Consider the following 19,190-nt stretch of genomic DNA (forward strand, 5'->3'; position numbering starts at 1 on the left):
ATTAAAATAAGTCTGATTTATTTTTGTGCCAGCCAAAAATTAAACTGCTCTACAAGTTAAATTCATGAAAGGTGGGTTCTTCTTTTGAGACAATGCTTCTTAATTTATCATGGAGTATAAATGGGATGCAATCGTGCAGTATCTGCACATTCAAATAAATGTATTTTGCTGAATCGATCAGACAACTCAAGTTAAGTAGCCTACAACAAGACAACATGACAGTTTAATGTTAGTGTCCTTACCTGCTTAAAGTGCAGATGAACTCATATCTCTAGGAACTAGGCTAATGGCATACACAGTCAGTACAGAGCTTATTGGTAAAGAAAAACAAAAAGATATTGCTCATAATGCTTAAGAAATTCCTTATAAATAAGGCAATAAAGTACAGTTTCTGTCTTTATGACAACATAAAAACATCCACTCTTTACACAGTTGTGCTTTTACACATTCAACTTTTTACTGCACCAACAAAGACAGTGAAAACTGCTGTAAAGTGAAAACAAATAAATGATATTCAGGATTTTCTTGTGTTTTTCTATTTTCTGCTTCTTTATACTTCTACTCCACTACATTCTGGTGGGATATATTGTACTTTGTTCCTCCAGTATATTGCATTTGACAGATTTTTCCACTGGCTTCTTCACCAAAGCCTCCTGTTGTGTGCTCATGTTTGGACGCCATGATGTTTTAAACAGTGACACACTCACACACCCTGGTGGACAACATATACATGTCAGTGCACTAATCTGGACTTTGAGGATAAATGGGATGCCATCGTGCAGTATCTACACATTCAAAAAACATTCTTGTGCTGAATCGATCAGACAACTCAAGTTAAGACAACATGACACTTTAAGGGTAGTGTCCTTACCTGCTTAAAGTGCAAATGAACTCAAATCTCACAAATGAAATAGGCCAATGACATACACAGTCAGTACAGAGCTTATTGGTAAAGAAAAACAAAAAGATATTGCTCATAATGCTTAAGAAATTCCTTATAAATAAGGCAACAAAGTACAGTTTCTGTCTTTATGACAACATAAAAACATCCACTCTTTACACAGTTGTGCTTTTACACATTCAACTTTTTACTGCACCAACAAAGACAGTGAAAACTGCTGTAAAGTGAAAATAATAAATGATATTCAGGATTTTATAATTTTTCTATTTTCTGCTTCTTTATGACTTCTACTCCACTACATTCTGGTGGGATATAACTCAAATATATGTCAAGCCATGTTGGCTGTATTGCACATAAGTACAATTTTGAGGGTATTTTCTTGTGTTTTTTGTTCCTCCAGTATATTGCATTTGACAGATTTTTCCACTGTTTTCTTCACTAAAGCCTCCTGTTGTGTGCTCATGTTTGGACGCCATGATGTTTTAAACAGTTACACTCACACACCCTGGTGGACAACACAAACATGTCAGTGCACTAATCTGGACTGCAGTGCTCCTCCAGCACAACAGAGGGCACATCAGTGTTTTCATATCATAGCCATTTTTTTTTCTCATAACATTTGAAGAAGAAAAAGGCCCCTCTGCTGAGGAAAATGGCCGACGTTGAGATGGACATCGCGTCCACAAGAATGAATAATGGCAACGAACACGTGTAAGTGGTTTTATTTAAAACAAGATGTCGGTGTTAATCAAGTGTTAATGCTTCCACCACCTGACACCGATAGAGAAGTGTTTCTGTGCGTTACGGCTGCGGGGTAACGGCAGCAGCTTCACGTTGTTTGCCGGGGCTAACGTTAGCTACGTTACTGTGCCAACGGCTGGCTAACGTTCTTAGCTTCTAATGCTAATGTGGCTAAACTAGCGTCACGTTTTGTTTCAACGTTAAAGCACGTGCACGTCGTCGGAACCGTTGTGTACGTGTGCGTGCGTGTGTGTGTGTGTGTGTTCTAACGGCCGGGACATGTTAACCGCCGGATCACGTGGCCAAACACGAACGTTCGATAGCGCGCGTAGATGCTTGGGGGGGAAAGTCAGTTAGCGTAGCTGGAAGCTAACTAGCGGTAGCATCAAGTTTGCTAAGTTAGCTTGTCAGAGCTAATGGTGGTGGTGGAGAAGGAAGGAGGGAGGGAGACGTTGTTTCGGGGTAGCCGTGCCCCTGGGAGGGAAAGCGGACAAGTAACGTGTACATGGGGATGAATAAGTTTCGCTGCCGCACTAATAAGCAGATAAATCCCAATTAAAGTTTCAGCCGTTATTCTGAGCGTTTCCGTTCAGTTTGAAATGCAGTTAGTAGCCACATTCTGCCCATTACGTAACCATGGTTTCCCCAGTGTTACCCACTCCGGTGTGTGTGTATATATATTTTTATATTTATTTTTTTATAATTATTTTTTAATAATACTATATTTAATATGTTTTATTTTATTTACAGTAGCCTTTCTATTTTTATTTTTTATTTTTTTTATAGCACCCAAAGTGAAGAGCGCCCTGGTTGCCAATGGTTACAAGTGTTGGGAGGAGAGACAACAAAAAGGCTGCAGAACTAGATGTTTATTAAAGGAACCACCTCATGCTCATTATCAGTTAATAATAATAATAATCTTTATTGCACATTATAGCACATTGCATACAGACTAAGTAGCTCAAAGTAAAAGATAAAAAATAGTAACAGAATAACAAGTTTGTACAGAGCAGCAATAACAGGAAATTGCAGCATATCAATAAAACATATTACATTTAAAAAATTGTATATTGAATTACAGTACCAGTCAAAAGTGTGGACACACCTTCTCATTCAACTACTTTGAAGAATCTAAAATATAAAACATATTCTGGTTTGTTGAGCATTTGTTTGTTTACCACATAATTCCATATGTGTTCCTTCATAGTTTGGATGTCTTCAATATTAATCTACAATGTAGAAAAATAAAGAAAATAGAGAAAAACCATTGAATGAGAAGGTGTGTCCAAACTTTTGACTGGTACTGTACATAGAAATGAGTACATAAAAGTTGAGGGATAGTTTTGGGACTATGTGGAGGGCACCTAAGCGCTGTTATTGAAGAATGCTTGGTGAAATAGATGTGTTTTTAGCTGAAGCTTGAAAGTGTCATCTGATGTGTTTTTGGGGTAGGCTGTTTCACAGTTTGGGAGCATATGTGGAAAATGCTGCATCTCCAATTTTCCTTTTCGAGAGGTTTTGAGGAACTAGGAAACCAGCAGTGGAGGATCTAAGTGTTCGTGGAGGAACGTAGAGCAACAGGGAGTCTGTGATGTAGGCTGGTCCTAAGCCATTTAGAGCTTTGTACACAATTAACCGCTAATGCACTGATTATTTTGTAAATTAAGTGTGCTATTATTTTGATTTATAAATAAACTGCATTTATTGTGGATCACTTATTGGCTTAATAGGATCTGTATTTGCATTACACCAGGCAGGGTTTGCTACAACATTGTTTACAATTACTCCTATCGATCAACACATTCTGACTGGTCAATTAGGCACTACTGTGTAATATTGTGTGCTCAATATTTAAGATTGTAACTCTTTTTTAAACAGGAAGCAGGATCTGGAGAGCCAGGAAAAAAGTGCAAATGAGGACAGCGGAGAAATGTCGGAGGAAGAAGAAGAAGAAGAGGAGGAGGAAGAGGTAGGGGTGGACAACAGCAAGACCTAAATATCTTCAGTGGTATGATGCTATGATTATGATATGAAGTTTTTACCTCATACGTAGTTTGAACAAACTTGAACAGTCTAAATGTTGTTTGTCTCAAACTGTAGTGCTTTGTGTCTGCATTGTGATAGTATTCAGCGTTAAACAAAAAACTATTTTTCCCACAAAGCGTTGTCAACAGCATAATAACATATTTAGTTTTTCCATGAATGAACGTCAATTTACATTGACTATGGAGATAGATTTTTGAAACAGTTTTAACTGTGTTTTTTTTTTTTTAAATGACTAATGCGTAATCACAAACACAAGGACAGACTAGCATACAAACAAATACATCAAATAATACCCATATTCATGCTGTAATGATCATATTTCATATATTATACAAAATAAAGTTAATGAGAAAAGACATCTATACAGTTAAATGATTTTACACCTGAACGATTTGTCAAGCTGAAATGTTGTCTCGTCCTAGGAGGCAGAGGCCGAGGCTAACGGCCAGAAGACAGAAGAGGGGCCCAAACATCACAGCAGCAGCGGCAAACATAAGAGGAAAAAACACAAGCATCGTAGTAAGCACAAAAAACACAAGCATGCCTCTGACGAGGACAAGGACCGCAAACGCAAGCATCGTCACAAACACAGGAAACACAAACGCAAAGAGGGCGCCTCTCCCTCTGCTGCCGCCCTCTTTGCCTCCTCCGGCCACAAAAAAGTTGAATCCTCTCCCTCCTCTGGAAATCCGAGTCTGGATGACAGGGCCTTGCTGGAGGACTTGGAGAAACGGAGGGCCATGATCAAAGCCGAGCTGGACAGCCAGTTGATGGAGGGCAAGGTCCAGTCAGGAATGGGCCTTATCCTCCAGGGATATAACTCTGGATCTGAAGAAGACGGAGATGGCAGGATCAGAAATGGAGAACAGCGTCAAAGGACCAGCTCAGGTAAACCCATATCTCCCAGAGGAGTGAAAGGAGGGAAATCTAGACGGGACTCAACAGAGGGCAGTAAGACCAGCGCCAAGCGCCGCAGTCGGAGTAAGTCTGCAGAGAGGCTAGGACAGGCCAAGGAGTCCAAGCACGACAAGGTGACCAAAACCACCAAGGACACAGCTGGTAAAGACAGAGGCCGCGGCAGGAGCCGGTCGAAAGACAGAAAGCCCTCGGACAGCACTGATAGGTCCAAGGACAGAGCCGGGAAGTCCAACTCCCCCACCACCACCTGGAGAGCAGAGCAGAAAGGCGGCCGCGCTGACAAACGTCCCTCTCCACAGCGGGACGACAGACCAAACCAGGAGAGACCGGGCCGCCGGTCCAGATCACCTGGACGAGAACGACCAAGCCGCTCGGATGCTGACCGGGACAAACGGCCAGCCAAGTCCCCGTCCAAGGATGCGTCGTCGGGGAAGGAGAACCGCTCCCCCCACAGACGGGGGCCTCACAGCCCCATGAGGAAACGCAGTGCTTCGCCTCGCCACAGAGATGCCCACCACCCTCCGGCCGGCGCCATGGACAGGACAACGAAACAGAGCCACTCTCCACCCAAAACCAGGTCTCCCCCCAGGAGACCGCGCAGCCGCTCACCAGACGTCAGGAGGAGGGATGCTGACAGGCAGGACTCGCCAATGAGGTTTGTGATCACAGCTGGTTTGAGAAGTTTGACTGTGATGGATGAGTCGGACAGAAATGCCACAAAAATGAATGATAGCTTTGACTGATTCTTAAAAAAAAAAAAATGTACATGAATGATTAGAATGTCCACTTCAGCTTGTCTGTCCACTCCTGATGTTTCTACAGGAAGCGCCTCCGGCCAGATGCGGGGCCAGGCAGAGATTGGTCACGTGACAACAGTCCAAGATTAGGCGCTCGCCGCAGGATGAGTCGTTCGCCTTTAAGACGGAGGTCGATGTCACCACGACGACGCTCCCGGTCTTCCCCCCGCAGACGGAGCAGGTCTCCACTTGGACACAGGTGATGGCACTATTTACACAACTCCCATTTGTCTCTGCTCACGCTGGAGTTGTATTTAGTCAGGGATTTGTCCTGTTTTTGTAGTTTTTGTAGCTTTGTCAAAACTTCTTCATGTTGAATGACTAACGAGGTTCTAAACTATCCCTCCTTGACGTCCATGCCTTGCAGGTCTGGGGAGAGAGACCGGTATGGGCGGCTCAGACAGTACCGACGGTCAATGTCCCGCGATCGGGATAGGAGAAGAAGACGCAGCAGAGATGAGGACAAGTTCAAGGGAAGCCTTTCAGAGGGCATGAAAGTGGACAAGGAGTCCTCAGAGGAAGAAGTGTGAGTAAAGGAAGACTTTATTCTTTATGTTTCACCTTCATTGCTAAGAGCTAAACCATAGACATGTAATATTCATATAGAGGCTCTTGTTAATTATTAATTTAAAACTATATCAAGGCGATATTGCGTACTTTTTTTTTTTTTTACATTTTTTTTAACCAGTTTGCCCTCTGATTCTGCGTTATTAAAGTCGGTATATGTTATACAGGTGCTGATCTAATCATTTGCGATTAACAAAGTTTATTTAGATTTAACTGACTAATAGTGGGTTAAGCCGTTAGTCACCAACTGCTTTTTTAGTGCTAGATTGAATTGGTAATAGGTCAGACAATCTTGAGTTGATGTGCTACCTCCCTGGTGATAACAGAAAAGTGTGCATATCCATCATTTTTCTTAAACCTTGTTTGTGTTTGCAGGTTGGAGGACTTTGATGGAGAGGAGGTCGATGAAGAAGCTCTCATTGAACAGCGCCGGCAGCAGCGTTTGGCCATAGTCCAGGTCTGTTTACGTCCATGCCGATCCAAACCCGGATCAGGCTAATCTAGGCGAAAAAGCTATGTCATACTTATTCTAAAGAAACAAACGACGCAATTAATGTCCACGGCTTACCGTGTTTGAGATGTGTTCTTATAGTCGCACTCATTTCCCCGCCGCAGAAATACAAGGTTGTGAATGACGACAGCAACATGGTGTCGGAGCCCAGCAGCCCTCAGAGCAGCACGCGCAGCCGATCACCCTCCCCCGACGACATCCTGGAGCGAGTAGCCGCAGACGTCAAGGAGTACGAGCGCGAGAACCTGAACACCTTTGAGGCCAGCATCAAAGCCAAGCACAACCTCATCGCCCAGGAGAAAGACGGTAATGTCGTCTTCAGAACCATCGTACCCGTTGGCATACAAGGCCAACTGAATGAACCACACGGTCAGGTGTGTGCCCGTCTTAGCTAACTGCAGGGGTCAACATGCAATACATTCCTCTTAACATATTAGTGGAGGCTTGAGGAAAATCTCTGATTATATGAATGGGAATAGTTCATATTTATATTAAAGTTGACACACACAAAGGTCAATCAATGGTGCTACCTCATCGTTCCTCTCACCATAACCAGATCTCAGTTCAAATGGAATTGGTTGAGCACAAAAGTGTCTTCTTAATTTTCTTTCTTTGATTTTTTTATATGAAGCAAACTGACATTTTCTTATCAATGCAGTTCAATCACGGTCAGTTAACAGCCGACATGGAGGAAGTCCAAAGTACAAAAGTGAACGCTTGACTGACCTGCCTTTTTGAACTATAAAAGTGCATTAATATTTGACCAATGAATGCCGGTCGATACCAAACTAAAATGGCATTTGAGGGCTTGATTTATGTGAGAAAGAGAGTTGTGACAGTTGTGTTATGTAGGGATTTTTAATTTACCTTTCTTTCTGTCATGTGTTCATTCAGTTGCTGGCTTGTAATCCAAAGCCTGGGTGTCTCTGCCACCTGCAGCATGTTATGATCTCTGCAGAGTATGTGAATCAAACAAGTTCCAGTTATTCTGTTTTACAACATGGTGGATGATCAGAAACTCAAACTGGCTTTTTTTTTTTCCTCCTTTTTTTGTTTTTTTTTGTTTCAGGAGCCAACCCAAAGAAGCCTTCAGCCCCCGACATGTTCACAGAGTCGGACGACATGTTTGCTGCTGACTTTGATGTGAGTATTTTTCTGTTGCGTTTTCTCTTTTTCTCTTCTTTTTTCAGCAGATAATGAGAGAAAAAACTGTTTTCAGGTCTCAGCAACTGCTATGAGCCACTGACTTTATGTTTTTTGTGTGGTTTCTGCAGAGTGCCAGGATGAGAGCAGCAGGTGTAGGGAAGGACTTCAAGGAGAACCCCAACCTGAGGGACAACTGGACTGATGCTGAGGGCTACTACCGTAAGTGCTGCCTCCCGAATCCTGTTTTTTTTTTTTTCCTCCAACAGGTTTCGTCTGGAGGCAGGTCTCGCCTAATGTTGTCATTGAAATGTACCATCAACACTCATTAGAAGCGATGTGGAGTAACAGCCTCTGTGTTTCTGTTTGTGGATTGTGTTGTTATTTAGGGGTGAACATCGGGGAGACACTAGACAAGCGCTACGACGTCTACGGCTACACCGGCCAGGGTGTCTTCAGCAACGTGATCAGAGCCAGGGACACTGCCAGGGCCGGCCAGGAGGTGGCGGTCAAGATCATCCGAAACAATGAGCTCATGTGAGTCCTACATTTCTTTTTTTTTTATATGAATAACAAGTGTTCATCCAAACAAGTACAGATTCTTTGAAATCCAATACTCTCAACAACAACACTCCTGTGGATGTTTGATTGAATTTCCATTAATGAACAACATGCGGTTTTTGTGCTCAACAGGCAGAAGACCGGATTGAAAGAGTTAGAATTCCTCAAGAAGCTGAATGACGCCGATCCTGATGACAAGTTCCACTGCCTTCGCCTCTTCAGGCACTTCTACCACAAGCAGCATCTCTGCCTGGTATTTGAGCCTCTCAGGTACTGATGGAGGAACACTTCTGCTCTCTTCACATCATCTTAGATCCACTTCTGTTTGCAGCATTTACGTAATGGCCTCGCTTCCTAATAACCTGTTGTATTCTCATCCGTAGCATGAATTTGCGAGAGGTCTTGAAGAAATACGGTAAAGACGTTGGGCTCCACATCAAGGCCGTGCGCTCCTACAGTCAGCAGCTCTTTTTGGCTCTCAAGCTGCTGAAACGATGCAACATACTCCACGCCGACATCAAGCCGGACAATATCCTGGTATGGTGTACACACCCACTCTTAAAATTAAGACCGTTCAGGTTATAAATTGATGAAAAATGTCATAATCTTGTGTGTATTCATGTTTTTCTTTTTCCTTTTTTAAAGGTGAATGAGTCAAAGACTATTCTGAAGCTTTGTGACTTCGGTTCTGCGTCCCATGTTGCTGACAACGACATCACACCGTACCTGGTCAGCAGATTCTACAGAGCTCCAGAGATCAGTGAGTAGCGTTGAACGTATACATTACTGTTCTTAACATCACGTCAGGTGAAATTCAAACCGAACCTTGCTTACATTTTCTTTGCGCCTCAGTCATAGGAAAGCCGTACGACTATGGGATTGACATGTGGTCTGTTGGCTGCACTTTATTGGAGCTTTACACTGGCAAAATCCTGTTTCCTGGATCCTCCAACAATCACATGATCAAACTAGCTATGGACCTCAAGGGCAAGATGCCCAACAAGGTAAGATTGCATCATATCATTTCAGCCCCTTCAGATATCGTTTCCCTCTCCTAGATGAGTTGTGTTGCTGTTCCATGCAGTGTTCAAGAAGTTATGGCTGACGCAATATCGCGCTTGTCTTTCCTCAGATGATCCGTAAAGGCCTCTTCAAAGACCAGCACTTCGATCAGAACCTGAACTTCCTCTACATTGAAGTAGACAAAGTGACGGAAAGGGTAAGGCGTTCTTTCTTGCTAAAATGATTTTGAATGAGTATGAAATGTTATTTTATTGCCCGTTCGAGTCCAGTTTTTGATACATATTGAAAATATTGTCATTATTGAGTCCACATCTCCTCATTTCTGGTTTCTCTGCACCAACAGGAGAAGGTGACGGTGATGAGCACCATCAACCCCACCAAAGACCTGCTGATCGACATGATCGGAGGCCAGCGACTGCCCGAGGACCAGAGGAAGAAAGTGATGCAGCTGAAGGACCTGCTGGACGGCACCCTGATGCTGGACCCAGCCAAACGCATCAGCATCAACCAGGCTCTGCAGCACCCCTTTATCCAGGAGAAGATCTGAGTCCCTGAACGCCTCACACTCCCAGAGCAGACAGAAGAACCAACCACTAAACCAGCTCTGACAGGAACTGACTCTGCAGTGAAGCAGCCAACCCAACAGACAGGATTCTTTTTTTTTCCTTTTTTTTTTCTTCTACCTTTATTTTGTTTATGAATTCATAATTGTGTTTTATTGTAAATAGATCATTGAAATGGTAGCCATTTGTCCCCGTCCCCCCCTCCCCACGATTTATCATTGTAAACTTCCCTTCATACCCAACAATGCAGTTATGGACTTTTCTTTTTTTTTATTTAACTGCCATTGGAGTGACAGATGTTTAAAAGAAAAATATAATTCCTGTAAATACTGTATGTCAATCACAATAACCATCTCGAGCAGCAGACATTCGAGTCTTGTCGTAGTTGCAAATGACTAAATACATCGGTTCTTTTTTTTAAACCACAGTTGTCATTGTGGAGGCGATGCATGCTTTTGAATGTGCACCCTTTTGTGCTCTAGATTTCTGTGGTGCAGAACTGTGTAAATGCTCTGTATGTCCATCAGTGTCCCACATGTGACGTCAAACCCCCCCCCCGACCCCCCAACTCCTACCCAAGTCTTCAGGCCTTGAAGTCTGAATTGAAGGAATAGATGCATATTATGTACTCCTTGAACCAGATTATTATTATTATTTTTGTTCAAAGCAGGTAGTAATTGTTTTCTGTTGCTGGACATTTCCATATTTTTTTACCTCCCCCCCCTCCAGCACTCTGGCTTGGTCCCGGCTCTCAAGGCTCTCACATTCAAGTGCCTCCTGTATGAGCCTCGGGTGTTACAACAACCCCAACCATGTGGGCCCATTGAAGCCACACCTGTGACCCTCCTCTCCCATTGTTGTGTATATAGTCCATAGTTACCGTCATGTGTGATTAATTATTTTTTTCCTCCCCCTCCCCCCCCATTAAGTGGTAAAAAATAATTTGTGATTTCAATAAAGAATAGTTGTGGAAACACTGCTGAAAGAGAACCTTCAGTATAAGACAACTTTTTAGTAATAAAATGTTTCCTATTGTATACCAAAACCCCCTTTCTTCATTTAATCCCCAACATGTCCTGTACATCCTGTCACTGATTCTTTATTCTTCATAAAAAAAAAAGTGTTTTATAGGAAGCGAAAAGGTATTTGAGGGTCTTTTTTCATCCTTGTACCAAACTAAGTGCAGTCTGAAGATGGCAAAGCAGTGAGAGGAGGTATTGCTGCTCCCTCAGAGGAAGTATTAAAAAAAAAAAAAAAAAAAAAGGGTCCATCTTGTAACCAGTTGGTATAAATTACAGCTCTAATGCTCCGTCTCTACAGTGGAAAGTCTTAAACGCTGCCCTTCATTTCTGTGGCATGATTTCACTTGTGTTGAGCTGCTAAAAAGCATAATGGGAGGACTCACTTAGGAAAAGTTGGGGAATGATGTAAGAGCTCTCTGCCTGCATGAAGCGCACTAAAAGGACCTCTGATGTGAGCTGATGGGCTCTCGGCCTGTAAATGCGCGTGGGCTACAGAGGTACAGACGTCAGCGTGAACGAGCAGAGAAACTAACACCTACTGGCTTTAATCTCACCATACAGAGACGAGGGCTTTAATGTGGATATGTAACTAAACATTCTATTGTATAATCATGCTATTAGTAAATGCATTAGGTGGACATTCACACATTGCATTGCTCCTGTGTAAAGATGCAGTTGTAATTCCTTGTGATGATCAGTAGAGGGCATGAGAAGCTGTAGATATTCAACAAGACTGAAGTCAATGATGGCGACTGACCTTGGAACTTTTATTTTTTTTAAAGAAAGGAGAAAATTCCCAAACAAAACTCTTACACAACAGGGTTTGTTTGAATGTGGTTTGATGAGGTCATCAGTTTGATTTATAGTAATATAAGTAGTGTGTGCACAGTTAATTAAGTAGTTATTCTTCTTATATTGGGTTGTTGTCTCCATAGTAACAAAACCATAACTTAAACTAACATGTATCTATAATCAAAACCAGCAGACAGTATCAAGAAGAAAAAAAAGAGACTTAAAATATAATGTCTTTTTTAATTTCTTTTCTCGTTTTTATTAAAACCATACAAACATTTGTAGTCAGTTATAAAAGAGCAGTGGCTCTTCTGGCGGAGGGGCAGTGCTGGGCACTTGAAGCTCCGCTCTGAGCCAGATGTGTCTGGCCTCTGCCCAGGGCCTGGGAATCCCTGCTTTCAAAGTCAATTCTTTATTGGCCCCAGGATACTCCCCGTTTCCTCTGCTAAACCTACAGAAAGCGTATTGTATTTACACATTATATATAAAAGAGCACAATAAATGTGAAAACTTAAAAACAAAATCAAAGAAAAGTAGAATGCATTTCGCAAATCTTAACTTTTCTGATAGTCAGACTCTTCTTATATAAATGTTCTGTCATTTAATCTTTTTTTTTCAGGTCTCACAAGACACTTTACATGTTATTTTTTTTTTATATTTTCATAATTCACAATGGAAGATTGGCAGTGATCTTTCTCTTTACCGACAGGCAGATACGTATAAGGCACATACCTCAATGTAATTTCCTTCTCTCAAAGGAAATGATTTCTACTTCTTTGAAAAAAAAAAAAAAAAAAAGAACACCATCAATGCACGGCTACAAAAATGACAAAAGTACCAAAGAACGATAAAACAATTTGTACCTCATTGCTTTGACGCTGAATAAAAGGTAAACTACTCAATATTCTGTGTTCAGTCACATCAGACTGCAAGGCAACACTAACACTGTTGACAAAGTCACTGCAATACTTGACGGCAGTACACATTCTGAATTTAAGAGCTTTGGAGAAAACGATACTGATGATTTCCTATGAAACAAAACACGTCACTTTACAGCATTTATCATCATGAGAGGGAGATTCATGTGCTGTGGACCACTGTTGGTCATTAAGACAGATTCAAAAAACGTTTAGTACTCATATCTATTTATGTAAGCATACATAAAGCACCAAATGGGACCTTTTATCATCGAGGAGAAAGAAATGTCCATTTTCTTATCGGCTCCAAACAACCGTGCAATCAAACGTCAATTATCAGATTATCACAAACAGAATATAAAAACACTGTTATATACACTTGTGAGTACCTTTCCAGACTAACTAAATCAAGATATCAAGGAGACGAATATCGAGGGTGCCTTGAAGCCTTGGATGTGTTCGATACCATACCGCAGTTACTCTTGACAAAAAACACCACTTGGTAAAACTTGGTAGAAGCACTGAAACATTTACAGATTCACGAAAATAACGTACAAACAAAATGACAACAAAATGTAAATACACCACTTATTAAAAACCTATGATATATATAAAGTTATCGTCAGGGCCTGTTAAATCAATGCCCCATGTCTGGCCTGCCGTAACAAGTGTGGATATGTACCTGTGGGATCAGAAGGGTAGATACTTGGCACATGGGCTGGTCTATGTACTCCTATAGACAGTGTTCATGTTCAACCTTGAATACATGCATTTTTACCGACAGTGTGTACAGCAAAAACAGTGACAATCCACGGAATACTGTTTTTAAGAGGTGAACTTTTGCTCACTTTCACACAGAAATACAAACAGAAGAGCTTCCAAAAATAGCCTACATTCCAGAAAAGGAATATATCTATTTATCTATACATAATTTTGACACATCCCATCTCTGTGTGGGATGACATTTGTACAAAATAAATGGGTTTGGCGACTGCCGTTTCCAGAACACTTTAAGTACATAATAAAGTTCTCGTAATTGACACTTTGGTCTTAATCTTCACATACACCAGAGTTTTTCTCTTCCTTTTTTTCCCATTTTTTCCTAAGGGAGGAGAAAGCAGAGGGGAGAGAGAGAGAGAGAGAGAGAGAGAGAGCAGCTACTGAATGGTAGCCAGGAACTTGCTCTCCTCAGCCAGTGTGGTGAGAAGAGAGCTCATGTCTCCGATCGCCATGTTGTTGAGGCCGGGGGCCACGCTGTGGAAGGTCGCGGACGCTCGAGGGGTGGTCAGGCGTGATGAGGTCCTGGACAGGCCCTGGAAGATGGAGGGACTCAGCACACCTGAGACCAGGCTACCCTGGTCGTAGCCGTCCTCCAGCATGGCACCAAAGTCCAGACTCACCCCCTCGTCTAATATACCAGGCACATTGCCATCCATTGTGCTGGTCACCTGGTCTGTACCAGGGGAGAGAAGGGCGGCAGAGTTCCCGCCGCCACTGCCAACAACTTGGCCCACAGACTCTGCCATGGAGTTCAGCAAGCACTGGTCCTCCAGGACAGGGAACGAGGAGGCCTTGCGATCCAATGGTTCGTAAGCGAGGCAGTCACCGAAGCCCTCCTCCAAGTACCCCTGATCCGGGGCCTCCAGTTTGAGCCCGGATACCTGATGTGCAAGGGAGCAATGGTCCCCACTTCTCTGCAGTTGTTGCTGCTGGTTGAGACTAACCTGGATCTCACCAGAGTTTTCTGGATTGAGGTACTGCTGGGTCCTGACCATGTTCCTGTAACCGTCGGGTGGGCGAGGGACATGAACCTGCCGATTGTGATGAAGACCAGTTCCCTGGGAGAGGCCGGGGAGGATGTCCATAGAGGCCCTGCTAAGGACTAGGTTGTTCCCGATCTGGCAAGAGGTGCTACCGTTGTGGTTCTGTTGGAAGTGGCTCTGTTTTGGAGGTCCATTGGAGGCCTGCTGTTTGAAGCCCTGCTGAAGAGGCCCGTCGATGATCTGTGCGAAGTTAGGCCTTCCAAAGGTGTTTGTAGAGTTGTTTCCGGTACCTCTCATCTCCATGCAGGAGTTGGGCGATGTCTCTAGCTTCACCGCGGGGTTAACGCAACAAGCACTTTGGGACTGATTAGCCTGGGCGCAACTGTTCTGGAAATCAAGGGGCGCTTGCTGCTGAACCACCATGTTTCCAAACCTGCCAAAAGGCGCGGATACAGGTCCGTGTTCAGCACCCGACCACCTTCCACACTGTGTCTGGTGGTTGTTTTCCTTCTGAGGGGACCTGTCAGCACTCCCGGAGCTCACTTCATTCCACTGGATGGGAAGCTTACTGGGGCTCGTCCGCTCTGCCGTCTGCTGAGGCTGGATGCTGTGGGACCCAGCGAAGCCCATGTTCAACCCTGAAGTCTGGATCTGTTCTACCTCCTCCATAGATGGTTGGGAGGTGTCCCTTTGGATAGAAGCTATTTGGTCCTCAATGTACATGGAGGAGCCACCGTCCACCTGATCTTGGGAGTGGAGATACTGCACCAGGTCATCTGGGAGCATATCCTCATCCCCGAGCAACAGGCCAGCCTCGTCCTCCATGGCCAGGGCTTCTAAGGCTGCGTGTTCTGCGATGCTAGGAGTGTACGGTGAGTGCTGCAGGCCTCTCTGCAGGTTGCCCTCCGAGCGTGTGTAGTTCTGTAGGCTAAAGCTGCGAGTTTCAGGTGTAGAATGATGAGATAGAGGTGGAAGAGGGTGGAGGTTGTTAAGGCTGTTGAAGCGTTGTACTGGGGGCAGACCGCCAATGTCACGAGGCTGCGTCCGCACCGGATCACTGGCCCTCCGGTTCCCGTTCAGTGGTCCCTCGCCGGGATAGAGGACCCTCCTCCTGTAACCTGCATGTCCCGTGTACCCGTTGGTGTACCCGTTGGTGCCATCACCGCAGCAATGTGGCCTGACTAGAGGCGGCAAGGAGTGGTTGCTACCACCCTCATCCATCATGGCCATGCGAGTCTTCAAGCTCATGCGCTCCATGTTGGGAAGAGGCGTGGGAGGTGGGCCGCCTGTTGCTGCCGCGTACTTGGCTTTCAGGTGGTAGTGCTGTGCTGGGGTTAAAGTGAGCATCCCCCGTGACCCCCCGTGACCCACTCCCATACCTACTCCTGCACTTCCACAGCCACCACCTGAGAGTATCCCTCCTCCTGTCCCTCCTCCATAATGGCTTGCCTCGCTGGACCGGCGCGAGGCATCCGTGGAGATGGGGTCGTAAGAGTCGCTGGAGCTCAGGTTGTGGAGGCGGCGGTGGTGGGCGGCTGCCATCGTGCCCTCACTCTGGGAAGCCTGGCTGGAGCGCCGACTGGAGAAGCAGGGAGAGATGCCCGAGGAGCGCCGACTGCTGCTCAGGTAGGCCGAGCTGGTGGCGCTACCGCTGCTGTCACGCCGGTCTCGGAGCAGATTGAGCACCGTTAGCTCTGTGCTGCCCAGCTCAGCGTGAACAGGTGGCTGAGGAGCAGACACCCCCCACTGCCTGCCCAGACAGGATCCTGAGGAGAAACACAGAATGGGAAAAAAATAGGAATGAATAAAGTTTGGACAGTAAACAAGGAGCATGAAAGAGAATGAGCCAAATAAGTGTAAGCGGGGAGAGATCCCTCAAACAGATGTTACCAGAGACAAGAGGCAGCATTTGGCCATGAAACACTGTTACATGCTATTTTCTCTGATATGATATACGGCTTGATATGGTTCTGATACCATTTTCCAGCGGAACAGTAAATTTTAAGCATCTGTTTTGCCTGAATGCTTCAGCCAAGTCGGGCAAGATGGAATTCAGGATAATTTGTTTCTCAAAGCCTGATTTGAACACGCATTTGTGGTGATGTTTATATTCTGTGTACAGGTGCTTTTTCACTGTGATAAATGCCCACATGAGCTCAACCATGTGTTGAAATAAGGATACTACATGCTTTTGTGAATTTGGGGTGTAGACTTAAAACATCTTAGTGGCCCTATTATGCTTTTCCACTTTTTCCCTCTCCTTCAGTGTCTCCTAAAATGAGTTACCCTCCCCCTCAGAAGCTCCTGAGCTGCCTGAAACGTCTCGATTGAATTCTCTCCTTCACTTCTGTAACTTTATGAGGTCATAATGTTACGGAAGTGACGTAAAACTCCTTCCGGCTAGTTTGGCCCTCAAACAACAAAAGAGAGAGACGGAGCTGGAGCTCCGGAGGAAGAGTTTTTTGAAATGTTAAACGTTGACCAATCACAACAGAGCAGACTTTGCTTTCTGGAGGGAGGAGCCAGCGCTACAACGGAGCATTTCAGAGAGAGGTTGAGAAGATGTGCTGCAGGACAGCCAGGATGAGAAAAACAAGCCGGATTATGAGCATTAACGCATGTAAACATGTTGTAACTGTAACTTGAGATAAAAATATGCACCCGGAAAATAGCATAATAGGGCCTGTTTAAGAGCATTCAGTAAAAGGTTATCATAACCACCTGCACCTCAAAATTCAAGATGAAGTTGAAGATAAAGTTTTAAAAGTGGCTTACCCTTCCCCAGTATAGTGGGTAGTGTGGAACCTTTCGGGGGCGGTGTAGGGGACAGGGTCCCCAGCCTGGGCGGCGCTCCGTTCACCTGCTTCAGCCTCTCCATCTTGATGTGCTCCATCCAGCGCACAGGGCGGCCAACACTTCGCCTCGCCTGCAGGGTCAGCATGGCCGCGGTCACCGTGGAGACTGTGGAGTCCATGATGGGGGCCCGCTGGCCCACGCACTCCTCCTCCACCTCCTCATCGTGTTCCTCTTTCTCCTCGTCCTCCTCCAGCCCCTCCCCTGGCGAGCGTCCGGCGCTCACAGCAAGCTGGACTCCACTGCAGGGATAGGTGCTGACGGGGGACTGGTCACTGCTGCATGTAGACTGACCGCCAGGGCTTGGCTGAGACGTCTGACAGACACAGGCCAGGGAAGAAGAAAACACATAAGATGAGTATCAAGTCTATTTCAGGAAACACAAGGGAACGTATACAGTGTCATATGTCACATACAATGATACAATGTAATCTTTTGAAGGATGTATTCCCTATGACATTAGCCAATGATCATAACAAGTGACAGACCATTATTAGAGATAATTCAGGAGTTCAAATAATCCTCTTGCGTAATCATTGCAGTTTCAGCTGGTTCCACAAACCACAGAACCCACTGCAGCATTTATGTTTGGAAGTTTTGCAAATTTTTGGGGCATGAGTAATGCCTCCCCCTGTGAGCCAGTCCGGACAAACACACCCAAAAGAGAGAGAAAAGAGAAATCATGTTTGGGTTGTTTTCAGAGGATAGGCAAATAGGATAAAGGCCTCCTGTGAGACCGGCTAGAGCCTAATTAGGTTGTTTACTGAATTTTACGAACTATGTTGCACTGAGGAATAACGGAATTACTTTTTTTTGGCATCGAGCGTCATCAGTGTTTGGAGAGTATTCACCCTGTTTACTGTTGAATGAAGTTGGCTGCACAGCGGAGCCCTGGGCAGTTTCAGGGATAATTTCAGTGCCCATACAGTTCTGCCCAAAGACATGGGCATTGCTCCGAAAAAACATGCATTCCCTTTGGTAAATATCATTGCCACTCTTTAAAGTGTTGTAAAATGCGTAGAATCATCTTTTTTTTAATGAATATGTGGGATGAGGGAAACTTACAATGAGAGCAAATCTGCTGTGTTTTGGGTGAAAGTCAAGCAGTTGTGATGGGATGAGAAAAAAGACAATAAAACTATGAACGAGACGGGAAAAAAGTGAGACTGAGAAAGAATATTTTACGAATGCAATGTGAAGGGGATACCTATCTCACCTGATTACCCACTGTCCTTAGAAAGGGAAGGAGAGAAATGCCGAAGCATTGGATAGAAAGAAAAAGTTTTCTTGTTAGAAGAAGTCAGTGTTAAATGAGCATGCCCCCAATTCAATGTTAAATCCCAAAGGAGTCTAAATACTAGGCATTTAAACTATGTTAAAGTTAAAGAATTAGTAGCAAAGTATATAAAAAAAGAAATCTGTGTCTTAAAGCCTTAAATAAAGTCTTACCATAGGCTTCTCTGTCTTGATGGACTTGACCTGCAGACATTCATCCTGTTTTGAGGTAGCATGGTTGTACTCCCTTTGGTCCGTGTACCCACCCAGAGGCAGTTGCCCTGGCGACCGGCCCTGGCCGTTGCCCCCGTGCTCCCGGTTGGGTGGAGGACGCGGGTAATCTCCGCGCTGTTTCTTGGTGACGTGCGCCTCCGGCCCGTGCACCGTCTTCACGTGCTTGCGTAAGGAGCTGGGGTCCGTGTAGCGTTTGGTGCAGCCTGGGATTTTACACACATACGGTTTCTAGGAATATAAAGGAGACAGATGAGGTATGAGGAAACTCTTTGAATGTAAACACCACATTCAAGCAGCAAAGTCAGAGAAGCATTATCGTCTGAATGTACGTTTCTCAGTACCTCATTGGAGTGTGTGCGGTTCTGATGTTTGGCCCGGTCCGAGGCATTGGAAAAGGCCTTGTTGCAGCCTTCGTGTTCACACACATAAGGTTTCTCTCCGGTGTGCGAGCGTAAGTGGGTCTTGAGGTTTTCCAGACGGGAGTAGGCCTTGGCACAGCCCTCAAACTGCAAGACGAGAGAGAGGAGGGCATCACTCATGCAGTCTGAATCTCCTCTTAGCAG

The 19,190-nt window shown here is 44.5% G+C and overlaps 2 protein-coding genes across 2 annotated transcripts in view; one reads left to right on the forward strand and one right to left on the reverse strand.

The window, feature by feature from the left end:
• The first annotated feature begins 1,468 nt into the window (after positions 1-1,468).
• On the forward strand, positions 1,469-10,905 carry prpf4bb (pre-mRNA processing factor 4Bb). The gene is made up of 16 exons (XM_054622654.1): positions 1,469-1,612; positions 3,521-3,611; positions 4,111-5,261; positions 5,429-5,602; positions 5,771-5,929; positions 6,346-6,427; positions 6,586-6,787; positions 7,551-7,624; positions 7,756-7,846; positions 8,014-8,161; positions 8,318-8,455; positions 8,569-8,722; positions 8,831-8,945; positions 9,038-9,189; positions 9,318-9,404; positions 9,552-10,905. Exons 1-16 carry the CDS (start codon positions 1,554-1,556, stop codon positions 9,753-9,755), a joined length of 3,081 nt encoding a protein of 1,026 aa, XP_054478629.1. The 5' UTR covers positions 1,469-1,553; the 3' UTR covers positions 9,756-10,905.
• A 1,463-nt stretch (positions 10,906-12,368) lies between these two features.
• gli3 (GLI family zinc finger 3) overlaps positions 12,369-19,190 on the reverse strand; it is a 90,961-nt gene continuing 84,139 nt past the window's right edge. Inside the window, 4 exon segments of the mRNA XM_054623011.1 lie at positions 12,369-16,031; positions 17,041-17,434; positions 18,568-18,855; positions 18,969-19,133. Coding sequence (XP_054478986.1) covers positions 13,660-16,031; positions 17,041-17,434; positions 18,568-18,855; positions 18,969-19,133 — 3,219 coding nt within the window. The 3' untranslated portion in view covers positions 12,369-13,659.

The sequence above is a fragment of the Anoplopoma fimbria genome, chromosome 21 (genome assembly GCF_027596085.1).
Source record: "Anoplopoma fimbria isolate UVic2021 breed Golden Eagle Sablefish chromosome 21, Afim_UVic_2022, whole genome shotgun sequence".
Taxonomy (NCBI): Eukaryota; Metazoa; Chordata; class Actinopteri; order Perciformes; family Anoplopomatidae; genus Anoplopoma; species Anoplopoma fimbria.